Raw genomic sequence first — 18,774 nt, forward strand, 5'->3', positions numbered from 1 at the left:
ATGACAGTTTATCTGTTTTATGTATTTATGTATGTATGTATGTATGTATTTATTTATTTGTTTGTTTGTTTATTTTGCAAATGGGTCCAGCTTGTAGAACTTTGAAAACCTCGGTCCAGTTCTCACCTATCAGTCACTCTCAGGTGCTGCAGCTCTCCCAAGAGTCCACTTTTGCAGCTCAGAACCCGTCCGGGCCAATGGAAACCCAGAACTAGGCCCTCGCGTGGCCCTCCTGCTCATACACATCCCTAATTGGCTGATGCGTAAATCAGTCCCCCCCAATCCGCATCAGCTGCCGCATAAATACCTAAAAGCCCCCCTCCCCCTCCCCCATCCAACCCCACCAATCACACTCAGGGACCGTTTCAGGCTGCAGACGGGACCGGTGCTGATGCAGGTCTGAGTCCCGGCAGAACCGGACCCAAGCCGCCACCATGAGTCTGAACTACGCGTCCGCGGCGCCGCCTCAGAGGTCCACGTCGTTTTTTATTGAGGACATCTTGTTGCACAAACCCAAACCGCTGCGGGAGGTCATCCCGGGCCCGTTCTGCGGGTCCCTGGCGTCCCGGATGCCCATCCTGGAGTACGGATACCCTCTGATGCCCACGCCGATCCTAGCTCCGCATCCGCACGCGCTCCACAAGCCGGAGCATCAGCAGTACTTCTTCACCTCCGGTAAGGTCTCCGACCTGCGGTCTGCATTAAATAAAGTCAAAGAAATAAAGTCAAATAAAATAAAGTCAAACAAAATAAGACAAAGTAAATTTTAATTAGGTAAAACTTAATAAAGAATAAAATTAAATAAAACACCCAGTCCAGCTAAACTCAACCCCTCTCATAATTGTAAATTTTGTCCAAAGTTTGAGTTAATCCGGATCGGCGGTAATTTCAGTCTTTAATGGGTCCAGACCCAGCAGAACCTTTGTGGTACCGCAGCTCCAGGATTCTGTAAAACCTTTATTGCCCCTCAGGGATGCAGATACCGGCCCTGTTCCAGCACCACACCGACCTACCGGGGAAACACTGCCGGCGGCGGAAGGCCCGCACGGTCTTCTCCGACTCTCAGCTGTCCGGCCTGGAGAAGCGCTTCGAGATCCAACGGTACCTGTCGACACCAGAGCGCGTGGAGCTGGCTACGGCGCTCAGCCTCTCCGAGACCCAGGTGCGCGCGCACACACATGCACCAAAGAGTGATGGCGTCAGATATCTAGTGGTAGTTTTTACTTTATTTTTTAATTTACTTTATTTGAATTTTCTTTGTTACTAATTTATTTATCTTGTATTTTTCATAAGAGTTTGTTTCGTCAACAATTTGTATTTGTTTAATGAAGATTTGATCTATTCTGTTTTTCTTTTGATTGATTTTATTTAATGCAATTTATTTTGTTTGTTTAATTTTATTTATTTATTTATTTAATTTGTTTAATTTATTTTAAATTGTTTTATCTTGTTTTTCCTAGTTTTGGTTCATTTATTCAATAATTTTTATTAAGCCAAAAACCAGAAAACAAAAGATTAACTCAAGTAATTATCTAGATGTTCAGCCTCCCCCAATACCTTTGTGTGTGTGTAAAGAACAGATTAGACACGTTTGTTTTGATTTTATTTTGTCTATTTGAATTTTATTTTATTTGAAAAAAACCTTAGAGGATATTTTGAGCGCAGTGCTGCCGTTGGTCTGACTATTCTTCCATTTCAATATTAATCTAATTTACATTTTCTATTTTATTTATTTTCTATAAAAGAATGATTAATTGGCTCCAGAGTACAAAATGAGAACCGAATCCTCTTGAATTTGGACCCAAACGCTGACCTGGTGTCGGTTCTGTTTAGTGGGCTCACTGACGACCGGATCTTTCCTGCCCCCCAGGTGAAGACCTGGTTTCAGAACCGACGGATGAAGCACAAGAAGCAGCTGAGGAAGGCGCAGGACGACCGGAAGACTCCTGCAGACCTGGAGCGGTGCGCGGAGAACTCCAGCGAGGGAGAGCTGAACGAGCGGAGCGCGGAGGAGCTGAGACAGAACCTGGAACCGGAACCGGACTCATACATGCTGGAAGACAACGAGGACGACGTAGACGTGGAGGACGACGTCTGTTCGCCGGATCATCTACTATAGTCCGCTATAAGTGGCTTCCACCGAACTGCAGATAGTTCCCCCAGAGAACTATTATTATTATTATTATTATTATTATTATTATTATTATTATTATTATTATTATTATTATTATTATGCTGTCACTGCCTTCCGTCGCGTCTATGTACTTGTATAAATTTCTGTAAATAACACGGAGCTCTTTGTAACACCGCCCATTTGCACTTAACGAAAAGAAGGAAAAAAAACTTAAAACATGAATTTTCTTTTCCATGTTTGCCGTGTTTGTCCTGTAGATGAGACACCAACTGACGCTGCTCGCGCGCGTGTGTCTGCAGTCATGTGTCCTTTAATGTATTAATTTTTGAGAAAAAAAATGTAATCTGTAAATCAGCTGATGAGTTGTGAGACGCGTGCGCAGCCGGACCTATTGGTTTTGATTTCTGCGCTCTGGATCGAGCCCTCTGCAGGTCTCCCTGTCTCCTTGCTTTCTGTGACTCCCTGGTGCTGGACTGGAGTTGGACCTCTTGTCTTCTCCTTGGCCCGATGCATTGTGGGGTATCTACACACCAGAGAAGGCTTTTCTCAGCACATTTACACCTGGTGGTTTGACCACTCACAGAACAGCTGAAGGCTTCCTGGTGCACTTTGATGATCTGAATTTAATTCCGGTGAAATATTCTGAAGCAAAAATGCCCCGATGACATTTTTAAATAAGAGATTTTAGTGGATTTTACGATTTTATTACTCATCCTATTTTATCTGAATAGAATGGAATAAAATAGAATATTTATTGTCCCTCAGCAGGGAGATTAGACTGATAACATTTTTATTTGTTAAAAATACAAATAAGGTCATTGATACCTGCCCTCTCAAAAACAAAACTAAAACTTAAAGTTCAGAAATTAAACCAATAAATTCTTTAAATGAGAATTTTTTGTCATTTAAAATTTCGATTGTCATCATATATATATATATATATATATATATATATATATATATATATATATATATATATATATATAATTTCCATTATATTATTTTTACACATTTTTAATTTGCTCTTAACGTTACAGCTATTATTTTATTCAATGTGTTTTTTATTTGATGTTTGTAAAATAAATTCAGCTCTCGGATGAAACAGTTTTGTCTCATCTTGGACGTCTTTTCCAGACAGGTGAGGGACTCTGACACCAGTGATTCCAGTTTTCCATCTCCCAGCAGCAGCTCTCCTGAGTGTCCGTTTCAGGATTAGCATGATAACATAAATCTGGTGTTCTTCATGCTGCGTGCGCCATCCTGTCCCACCTCTTGAAAAGCATTTCATGTCATCTTCAAAATGTGATTCTGATTAACACGCAGTGGGGAAAAAAACACAAAGAATCATCTGCGCAGGAGGTGATCAATTAAAAGATTAAGTGTTTTGCAACACATGGACGCATCTGCATTTGGACCTAATAGTAGGGCCATCAGCTCATTTTCAGGAAGGCTGCTGCCAACTGAAAGCGTGCTTCTCACATCAAAGCATTCAGTCTGCTTCAGCTTACCAATGGACAGAAAGGAATGCTAATTTGGCCTCCTTCATGTAGAGCGCTGAAAGACTCCTTCAACTAACAGGATTTCAATGGCAAAAAAATTAGTAGGTGGGAGGGAAAAGACATGCAAAGAGACCCAGTCTGGATCGGCAGTGATTCTCATTTAATTAAAAAGGGCTTGGCCATTTGTTTCCTTCTGCACATCTGAGGACTTAACACTAAAAACACAGAGCTTCAAAGAGCCCATGATGGGTTAAATAGAGACCATAATCTAATTAAAATATTGCACTGAGGTAAATAGTCCTTTGATAATGATCTGACGGTTCAATTAGTAAAATGAGCTGCTTGAGAGTGTTTTGTGTTTGGGTGGAGTTACTGTTCAGAATATCGCTGCAAAGTGTGGGACTGGGACAAAACCAGGGGAGCCCATAACCAAAAGCACTAAAAGCATCAAAAAGCACCTTCACTACAAAGAGATCATGGCCGATTTTAGTTGGTTGTCTTATTTCAGCTGAGTTTGTCTCATGTTCTCTCCACTCCAACAGGCAGATTAATGCCAGCTGCAAACACAAAGGGCCGGTTTCCCAGACAGACCATTAGCACTCACTGTAAAAAATCTACATCCACAACACTCAAGTCCTTCTAATCTGACACATTTAAATGTTGTGAAGCAGGAACATTTATGCCAGCATGTGAGAATAATTCACCAAGCATTATGGTAAAATTTACGGTCAAATTAGATAAAATGATCAAATATTTTCCCGAGGTGCTTTTCTGTAACATTTTTTGCTGTAGTGCTTTAAAATGTTCTTCCGATTCTGATGGAAACAATAAATTAAATGTTTTGTCAAAAATTATTAATATTTTAACTTAATCTTCAACATACAATCTTAGAACGTGCCGTTAACAATAACTGGATCATTATCCATCCCTCACACTGACCCCCCCCCCCCCCCCCCCCCACACACACACACACACACACACACCTCTGTGCATGAATTGTGCGTTCTAGGCTCGGAGCAGAAAAACACGAAGCAGAGCTAGCTAAGCTAGGTGGAATGTCCCGTTCTGTTGACAGATTTTGTTGTTTCACACTTTCTGCTTGGAATCGAGCTCTGTTCTTTAGGGGAAACCGTTGTGTGTAATGCTAACGCGTGTTGGTGTCACAAGCCGGTGTTTTACCATTTTCTATAGCTATCACACTCTTTGTCTCTTGGGAGGAGCCTGAAGAGAGCGGTGCAGACCTTTAAATCTAACTGTAGCTGATTCAAAGATTTTTTCCAAGAACTTTTACTGCACCTTTAAAAGTCCATCTGCAGTGGTCTCTGGTAGGAAGTTGTTCTCCGGGGCATAAAAGCCCCTGGTGCAGCAGTTTCAGGAACTAGCAGATCAGAGTTGAGTCTTATTACCTGATATTTGGACATCTCCTCTCTGATTGGGTAACAGTATTCCAACTCTAACACTGACTGCTAATGTTTTATCTCCACAAATCACGCAAGCCTGAAGGAGTTCTGCTGTGTGGTGGAGTTGCTAATGCTAATGTTTAGCTTCTGCTAGCTGAGACGTTCTCTGCTGTTTCCTGGACGCTAAACCAGCAGCAGCCTTCCCTGTTGTGAATGAAGATGGATGGGTCCATGAATGTTAAGTGACGTGTGACGTAGATCGGTCAGGAATTTCTAGTTTCACCATCTATTTTCTATCTGAAGTTAATGTAGGAGATAGCTGTAGGAGACAGTTTGATGTCCAGCCAGCATTAAAAACTCAGAGTGACCAATTATAATCAGAAATAATCATAAAAAAATGTTTTTTCAGAGTTCCACACCTTTAACTAAATATCTTAATTGTCTCCTAGACAAAAAAAAAAAAGCAGCAGAAACTCTTTATCTATTGTTAAAGATACTGGCCAGAGGCACAACTTCTTTGAACGGCATGTGTAAAGAAGTATTAAAACCTCAGATGAAAAAGGTTTTTGGATTTTCACAGGTGGAATTTGAAGAAAATCTGATGTTTGTGGCTGGCGCGGGAAAAACAGAAACTAACTTCCGGTCTAAGCCCTGGGCAGCTGGTGACGTTTCACAAGGCGCTCTGCTGAAACAGCGATAGTAAACAACGCCTGACTCTGCTGTTTCTGTGTTAGCGTTATAGCAGAGAGCAATGTGTCATCAGTCAGATGTAGCTTGTGAAGCCTATGCTTGTTGGTCAGATTTGTTTTTTTTTTTCTGGGATACGACAACAAGAACGGATATTGGATTACCGGAGACGTTCAACCCAACTCCGTGCCCCGCTAGCTGGATATCAGAACCGGAGGTGCAGACATGCTTTGGACCATTTCACTCAGAAACCCTGCGGGCTGATTAGGACACCGGGGAGGATTCTGTTCGTCTTTGGAACCAAAATCGGTACAGTTTGTTAAAGTTTGTTAAATATTTCATGTCTGTGCTCCACCGGTGGCTTTCAGTTAAGTTCTCAGCTGGTTAGCTCCATCATGTTGTCCCAATATAATTCAGTAATCTACAGATGAGTAAAATAACGTGTTGCCAGCTTTACCGCTGGGTGTATTTATTGATGTAACATCAGAAAATATTTAACCGATTGCTTACCAGAATAAATCTTCCTGATGCCAACTCGCTAGCTCAGATCGTTGTTTTCTAATCCAGGATGACGTGGAGGTTCTACCGGTCCTATAGGAGGATCTATTGTTGAAAAATGGGAATCATCTTTTAGATTGTGTGTGTGTGTGTGTGTGTGTGTCGTAGCTTTCACAAGTTACTTGTTCTTTACAGGTGTTACACCAAATTCTGCGACCCATCACAATTTGTGACCCCAGGGGGCAGCGTTGCATTTTGTTGTGTCTGTACATCCTGAATTGGCATAAAAGAAGAAGATGCTTCTTTGAAACCGTGAACTACGTAAGCTTTGAGAAAGTTGTGCAGCGTGGACCATGGATATTAAAAAGAGCGTTTGTTAATGTTTATTGCAAACAAATGCAGCAATGACCTGGTGGAGATGAAAGGGAAATAAAATGACACAAACATCACGAAACATCTTTTGTTGTTATTATCTTTAGTGAAAATTAAAGACATCTGCATTATTACTGAGATTCAGATGGCCACATTCTGTGATAGCCACTATCTGTCACGTTGAGGGGAAGGTTAGGACCCAAAATGCAGATTACCCAGACGACAAGAGGCAGGAGTTGGTAAAAAGTAAAAATCCTTTTATTTGGCAGGATGAAACAAAATAAATCCACAATTAAGGCAGCGAGCCAAAATCCAAAAGTCCTGGAACACAGGATGCCTAAAGCTCACTTAGAGCACCAAAGTCAGGAACCAAAAGTCCTGGAACACAGGACGCCTAAAGCTCTCTTAGAGCACCAAAGTCTGGAGACATAAAGCTCACATAGAGCACGAAACAACGCTGACAAAAATACAATGGACCGACAACAACACAGAGACAAGACAGGGTTTTTATAGACTTGGAAGATGAGAGGGAGATGAATTGCAGGTGTGTGGGTAGAGGGACCAGGTGAACACAATCACTAAATCAGGGAGGAGGAAGAAAACACTGGTGGGAAAAAAACACACTAAATAATGAAAGGCTGTAAAAAAGGAAAATGACCTAAGAGAAAAACAAAAGACCAGAAGGCATGAACTATAACTAATATTCTAAGGGGAAGCTGACACTAAAGGAAAACACTATAGAAAGAAATAACAGGGGCGTGGCTAAGAGGGGGCCAAGAGAGCACAGGACCTGGAGAGGGATGTCTGAGGAGGGAAAGCTAGAGGGCAAATGGGGAACACCAGGAAACACATGAGGAAGACGCAGACATGACACATGAGGGCGCTAGAAGACACAAAAGGAGCACCTAGAGACGAATGGAGGACAAAAGGAGACACATGAGGGGAGACGCAGACACAGACCATGACACTATGATATTGTGTGACCTTACTATAACTTCAGTTATAATGACTTTTACATCACAGAAACTGTTTCCGCTAACTTCTCTGATGATGTAGTTTATAAAAAAAGTGCATTTGACCTCTGACATCTGCATTATTACTGAGATGCAGATGGCCACATTCTGTGATAGCCACTATCATATTGTGTGACCATGGTCCGCGCCGCACAACTTCCTCAAAGCTTACGTAGTTTACGGTTTGAATGCAGCATCTTCTTCTTTTATGCCAATTCAGCATGTATAGACGCAACAAAACACAACACTGCCCCCTGGGGTCCCAAATTGTGATGGTCGCAGAATTTGGTGTAACACCAGAGCTAACACGGTTAGCAGTGTTGCTGCAGTCATGCTAACGAGACTCACCTGCTGGAGTCCAGAAGTACCGGTGCGGTTTTATGGATTTATAGATGTAGGTTATTATTTTAGATCAAACCTATGTTAGTTAAAAATATGTGTAGGACACGGACATATGGTTCAGACCTTTAGCTGCAGCTGTAAATGCAATTTTCTGTTTTAATTAGAAACACGATAGTAAACAAAATACAGTGATTTACCATGCTAGCAACAGCAGCTACCTGGTCTGACGTGTGAGTGACATTTGCAAAACACAGTTCTTCACTGCCTAGAGGAGAGAATTTTGATTTTCTGTAATGATTTATGACTAAATTCCTTAACTAAATGGAAAAACTGAACCCAGTTCATATTTATATAGATGGTAAAGTGTAGTTATACTGCATTTCTACAGTTTTAATGCTGACTCTGGCCACTACCTTTAAATTTTATATTATAGATGTTTCTTCTAACTTCACGGCAGTCAAACACATCAGTATGATACAAACACTCCTGACAGCACTTGAGCCATTTCTCCAGCAGCAAAGAATTTTGGGTAATACACTTCGCCCAAGTCCGCATTGATGCGGATTTGGGCGAAGTGTGAAAAGGGTGCAAGAGTGGAAGTGTGTGTATTGGGATTGGGCCTTAATCTGGAAATATTCACCATTCTAGGATTAAAACATTTTCATGGAATACAACAAAACGACAAAGGTTAGAAGCACTGACTATTCTGTCCATGGAAAACAAACTCATTCATGCGTTACTAGACTGGAGAGGGGGGAAATGACTTTTGGTGGAAAACAGTCACTTCATACCGTTACACCTTTGATATAAATATTGAGTTTGGCCCGTGACTTCGTCCCAGTTCTTCATTTCTGCCCAGTGTGACTCTGTCGTAGAGCATCTTTCCTGTTCAAGAAATAAACAACACTGGTGAGTGATCCTTTACTTACTATCTCATATCTCACAAAGGTATTCTTCAATTACATTTAAATAAATGCATTTCCAGTGTGCAGTTCTGTGCTATTTTTGTGGTTTATATAAAATGGATAAAAGTCAGATTGCATACATAAATTAGTTGCAACCATGTGTGTGTGTGTGTGTGTGTGTGTGTGTGTGTGTGTGTGTGTGTGTGTGTGTGTGTGTGTGTGTGTGTGTGTGTGTGTGTGTGTGTGTGTGTGGTGATTTCACACGGATTGAAGCAGTCTAAAAGCTGTCTCAGACTAAAAGGAGTCTAATCACTTGAGATTGTACTGGTTGGTTTTTGGAAAGAGGATTTCGGGTTTGGTTATCCTCTGGAAACAGACATAACAGGATTTCAGGAGATCTTTCCTTTTACTCCAAGTCATGCTCATCTGCTTTTATGCGCTCGGGCTCCGCAGCCACACTGCTTTACAAATCGATTCCATAATCTCATCGGACACGACGGCTAACAGGGTGGGAGATGTTAGGGGATGGTGAGTGAGCAGCGTCGGGCACAGGACAAACTCACATTCAGACTGTTATGTTTCAAAGTTTTATTAATACAATTCTATTAATACATACCTGCAACTGACAAGTGTCTAACTGTCCCTGTTGTACCTTCCTCCTAAACATTCTTCTTCAAATGGGTTTCTAAGTCATCTCAACCTGCTGTGTCCAGACATTTCCCCAAGCGGTGTTGGGCTAGTATTACTGTTTATATATACACCTACATGTCTATGGTAGTATATTGCTTAAGGAAATAAACAGTCATGGTGCCCGTAGGAGGATGAGGGTCTCATGTAGTCATCAGCTGATACTTTGTTCCCTCGGCCACCAGAACACTCTGACAGGATTGAGGAGTTCCCACACGGAGACAGCTAAAGGGATTAGTCAGTACTTCAAAGGGGTATTTATTTGTGTATCCTCCCATGTATGCGAGGATTAAAGTCAAATGTCTCAGTTCTACAATTCAGAAGTGATTTGGATTAAGTAAAAGTGAACAAGTTGGTAGTTGTTGATGTAAATGTGATCCTTAGGTGTGTATAAATCCTTCTACACATGTAAATACTATAAATGAATCCTGGTCCTCTCAGACCCAGCTGCTCCATCCTGGTTCTGGTTCTGCTGGAGGGTTCTTCCTGTTCAAAGGGTGTTTTTCTTTCCACTGTCGCCCGTGCATGGAGGACAGAGGGTTGCGATACAACAACGCTACAGTCCAACCCGCTGTTCCTTTTGTGTAACAACAGTCTGATTCAGTGACATTTTGAATCTATTGAATCGAGTTTCATTGACTGTTTTAGAAATCAGCTGAACTGAGTTGGATCAAACTAAGGGGCTTAACCTCCTTTAAGAATAAACTCAAGTCGTTCAACATCAAACAAACAAGGAGGAAAAGGACTTTGCACTTAATGATTTTGTTGAAGAATTAATTTAATAACTTGTTTTTCATTCTGATGTATTTATTTGTGTTTAAATGATTTAGTTGGTATTTCAGCCATCACACCAGGGCTTCATCTGCTGTGAAATCACCACCAATAAGCAGAATAACAGCTGAAAGTAAAGCAGCAGAAGCTCTGATAATGAACAAAACCCAAACATGCAAACAGGCACAAATCCAGCATATTAGCATCATCCAGCTCTTGTTATACAAGCTGGCAGGAGACACCTTTTAAACGTGCACGGGTCCATCTGCTCAAATTCATGTTTTCAGACAGATTCTCACTCTGTTACACGTCACAGTCCTGAGGTAAATGTGTCTTTCCTTTGTCAGTTTGAGATGATCCATCATGTAAAACAAAAGGTGGTAAAGTTGTAAAGATGGTCAGCAGCAGAGCCGAACAGCATCAGAGGAGCAGCTTCTTTACATGATCTAACTAAATCATTCCTTTTTTGGGTTTCAGGCATCGGATGCTGCTGATTCAACACAACTTTACTCATGACTCAACAGCAATGCTTTACCGTTTTTCCACCACGTAAGAAAACCCCTCTAGTGAACAATACTACAACAACCCAACTTCCTGTTTGTGTAAGGCAGCAGGAATAAACAGGAAGTGGTTTTAAAGGGAAATGTTGCAACTTTTTCACATTTTAAATCACTTTCTTGAGCCAACACGCAGTGGCGGTGCCAGGGAGGAGCTATAGCTACCACTGGATTAGTCATAGCACCCCCACGTTAAATATTAGATTTTTTTTTTTTACAATTTAATTTTAATTTAACGTGTGGATGTGATAATATTTAACATACAAAACAAAAATAGTCAGTAAATTATCATGTATAGTAAAAACTTAAACCAAAACAGGAAATTGATGTTAACCTTTGACCTCGTTTTCCACCTGCGAACGAGTGAAAGGTAGAGCAAGTGGTAAAATGGATCGGGTTTTTGTTGCCCACATTTCCACGGGTTCAGTCAGAAAGAATGCATCTTTGGAAGTGGTCTCAGACCCACAAAAACCTACGGATCAGGATGAGGAGAGTCAACCCTCAACCGCTGCAGCAGTCGAGGGTTTAGCTGCTGGAAATGCTAACACTAACGTTAGCTAACCTTGCAACACCATAGATGGTTTTCTGTGTGTCTGTATGTGTTTATGATTTCATGGAAAAGAGATTGTTCATTTGTTTATGATGTACATTAATGATTGTTTCAGGTGATGTTGAGGTTTTGTGCACGCATGTGTAACTGCTAGTGTTGAAGGTGTTTTAGAGAACAATAGGTACGCATGACCACATCCTTCATAGAACCCTCAATAAAAAGACTAGCTCCTTCATAGCACATGCAGAAAAAAATTTCTGGAGCCGCCACTGCCAACATGTGCTAAAATTACCCCGCATCTGCAACTTTTAGAGTGCCGGTCTGCTTTCAGCAGGTTTCCTACCTGTTTTAGATCATGAACACAGCTGATTTGTTTAATTTAGTGATTTATCACTCCTGTAGACAGTAATGGAGGCTGGGGAGACATTTCAGCTGTCAGATTTGGGGTTAAAAAGATGAACGCACAGCAAGGACATTGGTTTTGTGTTCTTTTCTACAAACGGGCACTAGGGGGTGCTAAAGGCAAGCCAAAACTGGCTAGTTCCACTTTAAAAGTTCTCAAAGGAAACCGAAATTAAAAACTATCATTTAAAAAGACAATCATAATGAGTGTGATTTGTGTAAAAAGACGGTCAGTGTACTTTTGGTATTTGAATTTTTATTTTTAACGAAAAAGTCCATGGTTAAAAAATAGAAGTCACAAGTGAAAATGGCTCATGCTTTTGTGGATTTATTAGAGTTTTAAATAACAAAATGTAATTGCTCAAAAATAAAAGACGTTTTTGTTGTCTCAAACCAGAAGTACTTCTGCGTGACTTTTGATGATGTCACATGCAAAGAGTCAATAGGGACCCCAAGTCTCCTCCCCTTCCGGTCAGCTCCCCAGAGCTGTAAAAGTTACTAGTTTATTTATGTATTACTGCCTGAGTCACACGTGCTGTACTTCAATTTAAATGAAAACTAATGATGGGTGTTTCAACCACACCAGTCACGTACTTTGAGATTTACCAGCTTGTTAAAGTTCTTAATTAAAATGGCTGCAAATCAGACGTTGCATATATGACATCACAGCAGAATGTCTCACTGACCACAAGGCCAGATTTATGGTGGTTTTCTCCACCTTTAATGCTCCTTCTGCCATCCTGGATGAAGGATGTGAATCTCACTAAACTAATCTGCTCTTCTCTGAGTCTGGTTTGATGGAGTGACATTGGTGAGAAGAACATTTGTAGTCCCATACGTCTTTTCACACAAAACCTAAAATAACTTTTGCTAAAATAAGCACTTTGTTTGCATCAGACATCATGTGTGAAAAGGTGAAAACCATGGCACATAACAAACCAGATAGCTTTTATGGCCTCATTGACTTGCATTCACCTTTTCTTATTTCCGGGTATCCATGGTCTGGAAGTAGGCGGTAGTTTAGGCTCCCTATTGACCCTTCGAATGTGACATCATCAAAAGTTGCGCAGAAGTACTTATGCTTCGAGACAATGAAAATATGTCTGTTTTATTGTTTTTTGGGCAATTATCTTTACATTATTTAAATTCCAATAAATCCACAAAAGCATGAGTAATTTTTAATTTGAGACTTCTATTTTTTACCCAAGAATTAAAAAAAAACCTTATTTTCCCTCATTTTATTCATTATATATGAAAATCTGAAAATTCTTTACATTTAGTTTTTTTCTTCTAAAACAAAAATTAAAATACTAAAAATGACCCTGACCAAAGCCTCTGAAATGCCATAATAATATAGCTAATATATTTAAAAGGGTCTGATTTTGGCCATAGAGGAAAGCAGCAGACTCCCTTAAGGGTGGATGGTTTCATCATCATCATCATCATCATCATCATCATCATCATCATCATCATCAGGACCTGTGAGGGTTTCTGCTCCCAGTTACCAGGAATTACAGAAAACACCTGCCTAATAACAGACTAATACTGTTAATTGGACCTGACTTTTCCAGTTTTTCTGTATATTTTGTTAGGGCTCATGTTAGTAACTTGTCTTGTTTTTAAGTGTAAGCATCAAACACCTGTGCAGGTGTGCAAACTGCCCTTTGGACAGCCCTGCTTGTAACATAGCATAAACAAGCTGGACGTCCAAACAGCTAAAGTCCACGTCTCATCTCTAAGAGTCCAGTTATCAGCCGAGTCCTTTAGAACTAACGCCTCTTCAGGGTTATTGATACGCAGCGTTTCATCCGTTCCTCTTTCCACCGCATCATATTAGATCAATTGTTGTTGCTAACGTTTCCGTTTGCAGCATAAAACCGTGTTTTGTTAACAGTGTAATGAAAATCATTTGGTTAACTTCAGGGCTTCCCTCAGTGACAAAGGACCATTTGAGTGGATCGATGGTATCGACAGGCTGAAGACTTTTCTCACTGAATGCCACTTATTCTCTCAGCTGCAGAAGGTGAAGGTCACAGGAAATGAGAGGATCCAAATTCAGCAAGAACTCATCTGTTGTCCCATTTAGTAAAATGAGATTTGACTGTGAGAACTCTGAAAAGCTGAGACATTCGTCTGTTGGTGTTTTAATTATGGAGCAGTTTTGTTGGTCTGACTTGTTCCCTCTCCTGACGTTACCTGTGCATCAGCCACCATTTAGGTTGCACCTCAACCGGAGGACCAGGAGCCTCTTCGGGTTTCGTCCCTCCCGTGTGGAGGATTGTGTTGTGCTGCCGTCTTCAGACGTCTCTAACCCTCACAGCTCAGGTGTAATGGACACACACACACACAGCTCACTTTACCTATTCCTTCTGCCGCTGCTATTTGACAGACGTTTTAAAAAAAATCCAATCAGCTGGAAGAAATAAGCCAGTAAGAATTGCATTATGAGCCCAGTAAGCTGTGTAGTATCGTCTCTGGTAAATTGGAGGCCAGTAATTGCTTCTCCGAAAGAAGATGTCACAACAAAGTTTGGCAATTGCAGCTAGCTGTATTACCTCTTGTATCCAGGAAACATCTGCTTTTTGCAATGAAGACTTCAAAGGATCTGTGGATCTTGAATTGCATTTAGCTTCTATTGTGGCAGGCCAAGGTAATCTTGATTAGGTGTTTAGACTGAGGAAGGGTATACAGTGGCAGAGGGCTTCCAAGAGCTTTGGTCTAAAGCTATTAAAAGATTGTACATTATGTTCCCCTGGCTTTGAAGTGAGGACCTGCGAGAAAAGAAGGGAGTCTGAGGGCTGGGAGCAATAGCAGAAGATTGATCTGCTACTTCTGTCCTATATCAAAGAAGGCTCAGATGAAGCCAATCATTTCTACTGCCACTCTTCCACTTGGCTGAGCCAAACATTTGCTGTGTACATTTAATAACACGTCTAATTATCACAATTTGCCTTCAGATCGCTGCTCTCCTCAGAAGACCAAATGGGCTCCTCTGAAAAGGCTTCATAACGACTCGTTTTTCTGAACTTGGATTGAATTGTAAAAGCGGTGCTGTTTGCCATCGTCAGCGGGAAACGGGCACACAGCGGAAGGGCACGAAGGACAGCTTTTGAATATTTAAACCCCCTCGTGGGGTTCATTTATTTTTCCTTCACTGATTTTCTCTGCACACGAGTTCCTGTTTAGGATTACGGAGAGGTGGATTACACCTACAGGTATCCTGCATCACAACAGGCTCATGTGCAACCATTATCTCCTCGTGCATGGTTTTGGTCTGCAGGAGGAAAGGACCATGCATGGTGATGATGAGACACTGCGAAGGTTTGGGCTCAGCTGGGTGAACGACGCATTACAGCCGACAAACAATCCTGTGCTCTTCTAAATGGGGCATGTAGACCACCTGACCAATTAAGGCCCGGCAGCAGGTGCAGGGACGTCTGAACGCTCGTCGGCAGTGTGCAGCTCTGATGCCCCAGTTGTACACATCAGGTTATAATAAGCATGGCATAACCAGGCATGACTGTTTACGTGGTGGAGGGATGGGAGCAGCGGAGGCTAGGGCCCTTCGCCAAATGAAGTCCCAGACCAGGTCAAAGGAAACATCAATAGGCTCCTGGCTGTTGGCAGAGATAACAATAAACAGCACGTACACACAAATATTACTAAATGAGCACAGCTGATGCAGAATAGTCAATATAAGAAAAAACATTTTTCGCTTGGATTTTACTCAAATAGGTTGAGGAGCTTTAAAAATGTTTCTTTGGGTTAAAATTGTATTTTATTAGTAAATATGGGTGATAAGGATAATACACAAACACATGTGAACCCTAACTCACCAAGCACACCCAGCTCAAATCATGAAACCTGCACCTCCGTGCTGCCAGCTGGGATCAGCTGTTGGGGCACTTAAGTGGTTCAGTTTCTCTGAACAAGCTCAGTCTTTTTTCTAATTGTCCCATCATGACCTTTAACCTCTAACCGGGGTCTGTCTTTACGGTCTGCAATTGAGTTCTTGGGGTTTTCTCTCTGAGGGTTGACCTCTGACCTTGAGGAGGACTTGCCTGGATGCTCACTCTTAACCCTAAAGACCCAAATTATTTTGAAATTGGAATAAATACATTAAAATGTAGAAAAACATAAATTAAAATAAATAAGTAAAATAATTTTCTATGTATGTATGTGTTCCTACATTATTAGTTGTCAAACTTGAACATGTGACTCTAGAAGCAATTTTGCAGATGTTTGAAATGGGATGTGACACCAGTGTCACCACAGGTCCTTAACGGCTATGTGACCTGTCACAGTGTATCCTGGGGTACCCTAACAAGGACGTTACCACCTGCAGGACACGAGGACACAGGACTGTGGTGCACAAGGACCCTTTCCTATCAACACACCTGCAAAGGGTTCCTGAGCCTTTAAATGGTTTCTCAGTCTACGATGGATTCCTGAAATAAAGAGATTATTCTAATTTTTCCTGTTTCACCATTATTTTTAGTAGTAGTGGTATTGTTGTTGTTGTTGTTATTATTTCAACAGTTTGTAGGCACATTGCTGTTTTAGTACATTTTTGTGGGGCGTGTCTTGTTTCCTTTTGATCGTCTATAAATGATTCTCTTTTACTGTTTCTGTTTTTTGAGGGTCGATCACTTTGGTGTTAATCAGTGAAAATGCTTCACAAAGGAATTCTCCAAACTGGCAACGTTCTTAAATGTAGAGAAAGTTTCAGACACCCGGAGGCCTCTGGGCCTGTGCTGCCGGGTCAAAGGAGCAACGGCGTTATTAAAATAATGACTCCTCAAACAAAGAGAGGAGAGCGTTATTAGTGACTTCTGAAATGGAACTAGATGAGGAGGATCATGAGTCTGGATTTACAGATAGGTTTTTCATTCCACCTCCAGACTCGCTAATGAGACAGGGTTTGAGAGCTGCTAGCGAGGGAATGGTTCACAAACGGCAATTTTCAGCTTACAAAATGTCTTGAAAATTGCAGAGTAAAATGCTCTTTCTGATGGTGATGAAAAGATCTCATTAAAATAAAAAGCAGAGAGCCTCTTTGTTGTGCTTATTGGGCGGACAAGGAGAGCCTCATTCTCCCGCCGTGCTGTTGTGTGTGTGTGTGTGTGTGTGTGTGTGTGTGGTGGGGGTTCGGGGCGAGGGCCATTTGCTTCAATGAGGCCAAAAGGGTAAGGGATGTCTCTCTAATGACTCTAACAAGTAGGAGAATGTATTACAGCGGGGCGTGATGCCCCAACACTGAACAACACCACAGCCTATTATCTGTCCCCCAACATAAACACACACCTGAACACAAAGCAAGTGAGACCCTGTGACAAACACAGGGGGCGGAAACAAAAAGAAGTGGCCACATACTCACAGTTCTTCCACAGCGCAGGTGAAACACGCGTGAAAGGAGACGGACGCCTGAATAGACGAGTCTGTAAAAGGTGGATCAGTGCTGCGGAAAGAGGACTGATGGCAGCAGGCGGGGTTCTCACCAGACTCATTTAGTGTCATGGCGATCTGTTTCTAAAACAAATCTGATTCACGCTTACTGAGCATCAGCGAGGGGTCATGGGAACGGCCTTTTCTGATTGGAAGAAAACAAGTTCCTTCATCTAAAGGAAAGAGGAGAATCCTGGGCCACGGGTGATCACACTCAGGGTAATTACACCATTAAAGCAAACATTTCATTTCCCTCTAAAAGAAGCATATATAATAAAATCATCACTCCCACTACAAACACCCATAATGGCTGCTTCTCATTAAATTAGCAACACCCTCTTATTGATGAGTGATGAATGGAGGATGATTATGTTCATCTCATCACCGTAGCGTTTACGAGTAGATGGTTGGAGAGCAGCGGGCGAATCAAAGCTCCATCTTTATCTGCCGAAATCCAACAAAGTGTAAAAATGAATGAGTCCAATTTAATAATTAGACTAAACAAGGTCAGGTCCAAGGTCAACAGCTGATATAATCACGTGTTTGCACAATTAGTGTGATGCTGGGTCTGTTTTCTGCAATTTTCCTGTCTGTATCACACACACACACACACACACACACACACACACACACACACACACACACACACACACACACACACACACACACACACACACACACACACACACACACACACAGGTTTGACTTCAGAGCAACACATAAAGATATTATCGGCTATAAATGCAGTCTTCACTTGGCTTTCTGAGCAGCCCCACCTCCATTATAAGGAACTGCTGCCATCTAGTGGTCAAACTTGGCCACTGCTAGTCCGGATGAGTTCTCCAGGGTCTGCAATCTGTGGCTCAAGATAAACTTTGGTCAGAATGGAAACTCGTGTTTTAGAAAACAAATGTGATTTTAAAAGCACACTTTATAGCAGCCTTTCAGTACCAGAAATGTTTTGGATTGATTTATTATTTTTGGACAATGCAGGTACGTTCAGCACATGATATAAAACATTTGGGTTAATATTTTATTCTAATGTTAGCTTTGAAAGTCATTTTTAGATTTGTGCAAATGCGACCCTTTCTCACACAGAGGTATTTTTCTCTGAGGTCAACTCCTTTCTTAATTCTGAGGAGAATGCAGGACTGATCCGTGAGTTACGTTTATAATGGCTGCAGCATGGACCAGAAGACTGCAGTTCATCAGTAAACACAAACTCAAAGTGAGAGCATCTCTGTGCCAGTGGCTCTGTGTTCCATGCTGTTGAATTACAAAGAGTCTGACCTCCTGCAGCCTCCTGCTGCACCTCCACATCTCCTAGATCCAGACTGGTACCACAGGGGATCAGACCCTTTTTGCATGACAATATTGGCTTTTGCTGCAATTCTATATGAATCAATAAGAAATGAGTGTGAAAATGTGCAGTCCCTCACTGGCTTCCTGGCTGCAGGATGCACATTTCCATTGTTTTCAGTAAAAACGTAGTGGGCATGATGGGAAAAATTT

At 41.5% G+C, this 18,774-nt stretch overlaps 1 protein-coding gene across 1 annotated transcript; it reads left to right on the forward strand.

Annotated features, from left to right (window-relative positions):
* Positions 1–335: 335 nt before the first annotated feature.
* bsx (brain-specific homeobox) lies at positions 336–3,070 on the forward strand. The gene is made up of 3 exons (XM_015960674.3): positions 336–675; positions 972–1,162; positions 1,871–3,070. Exons 1-3 carry the CDS (start codon positions 435–437, stop codon positions 2,117–2,119), a joined length of 681 nt encoding a protein of 226 aa, XP_015816160.1. The 5' UTR covers positions 336–434; the 3' UTR covers positions 2,120–3,070.
* Positions 3,071–18,774: the final 15,704 nt, after the last annotated feature.

The sequence above is a fragment of the Nothobranchius furzeri genome, chromosome 10 (genome assembly GCF_043380555.1).
Source record: "Nothobranchius furzeri strain GRZ-AD chromosome 10, NfurGRZ-RIMD1, whole genome shotgun sequence".
Taxonomy (NCBI): Eukaryota; Metazoa; Chordata; class Actinopteri; order Cyprinodontiformes; family Nothobranchiidae; genus Nothobranchius; species Nothobranchius furzeri.

What these genes read in the sequence shown, in the direction of transcription:
- bsx (XM_015960674.3), top strand. Translation starts at nt 435, where the DNA reads ATGAGTCTGAACTACGCGTCCGCGGCGCCGCCTCAGAGGTCCACGTCG. An exon ending in GCAGTACTTCTTCACCTCCG is followed by an intron (nt 676 to 971) that starts GTAAGGTCTCCG and finishes ATTGCCCCTCAG; the next exon opens with GGATGCAGATACCGGCCCTG. An exon ending in TCAGCCTCTCCGAGACCCAG is followed by an intron (nt 1,163 to 1,870) that starts GTGCGCGCGCAC and finishes CCTGCCCCCCAG; the next exon opens with GTGAAGACCTGGTTTCAGAA.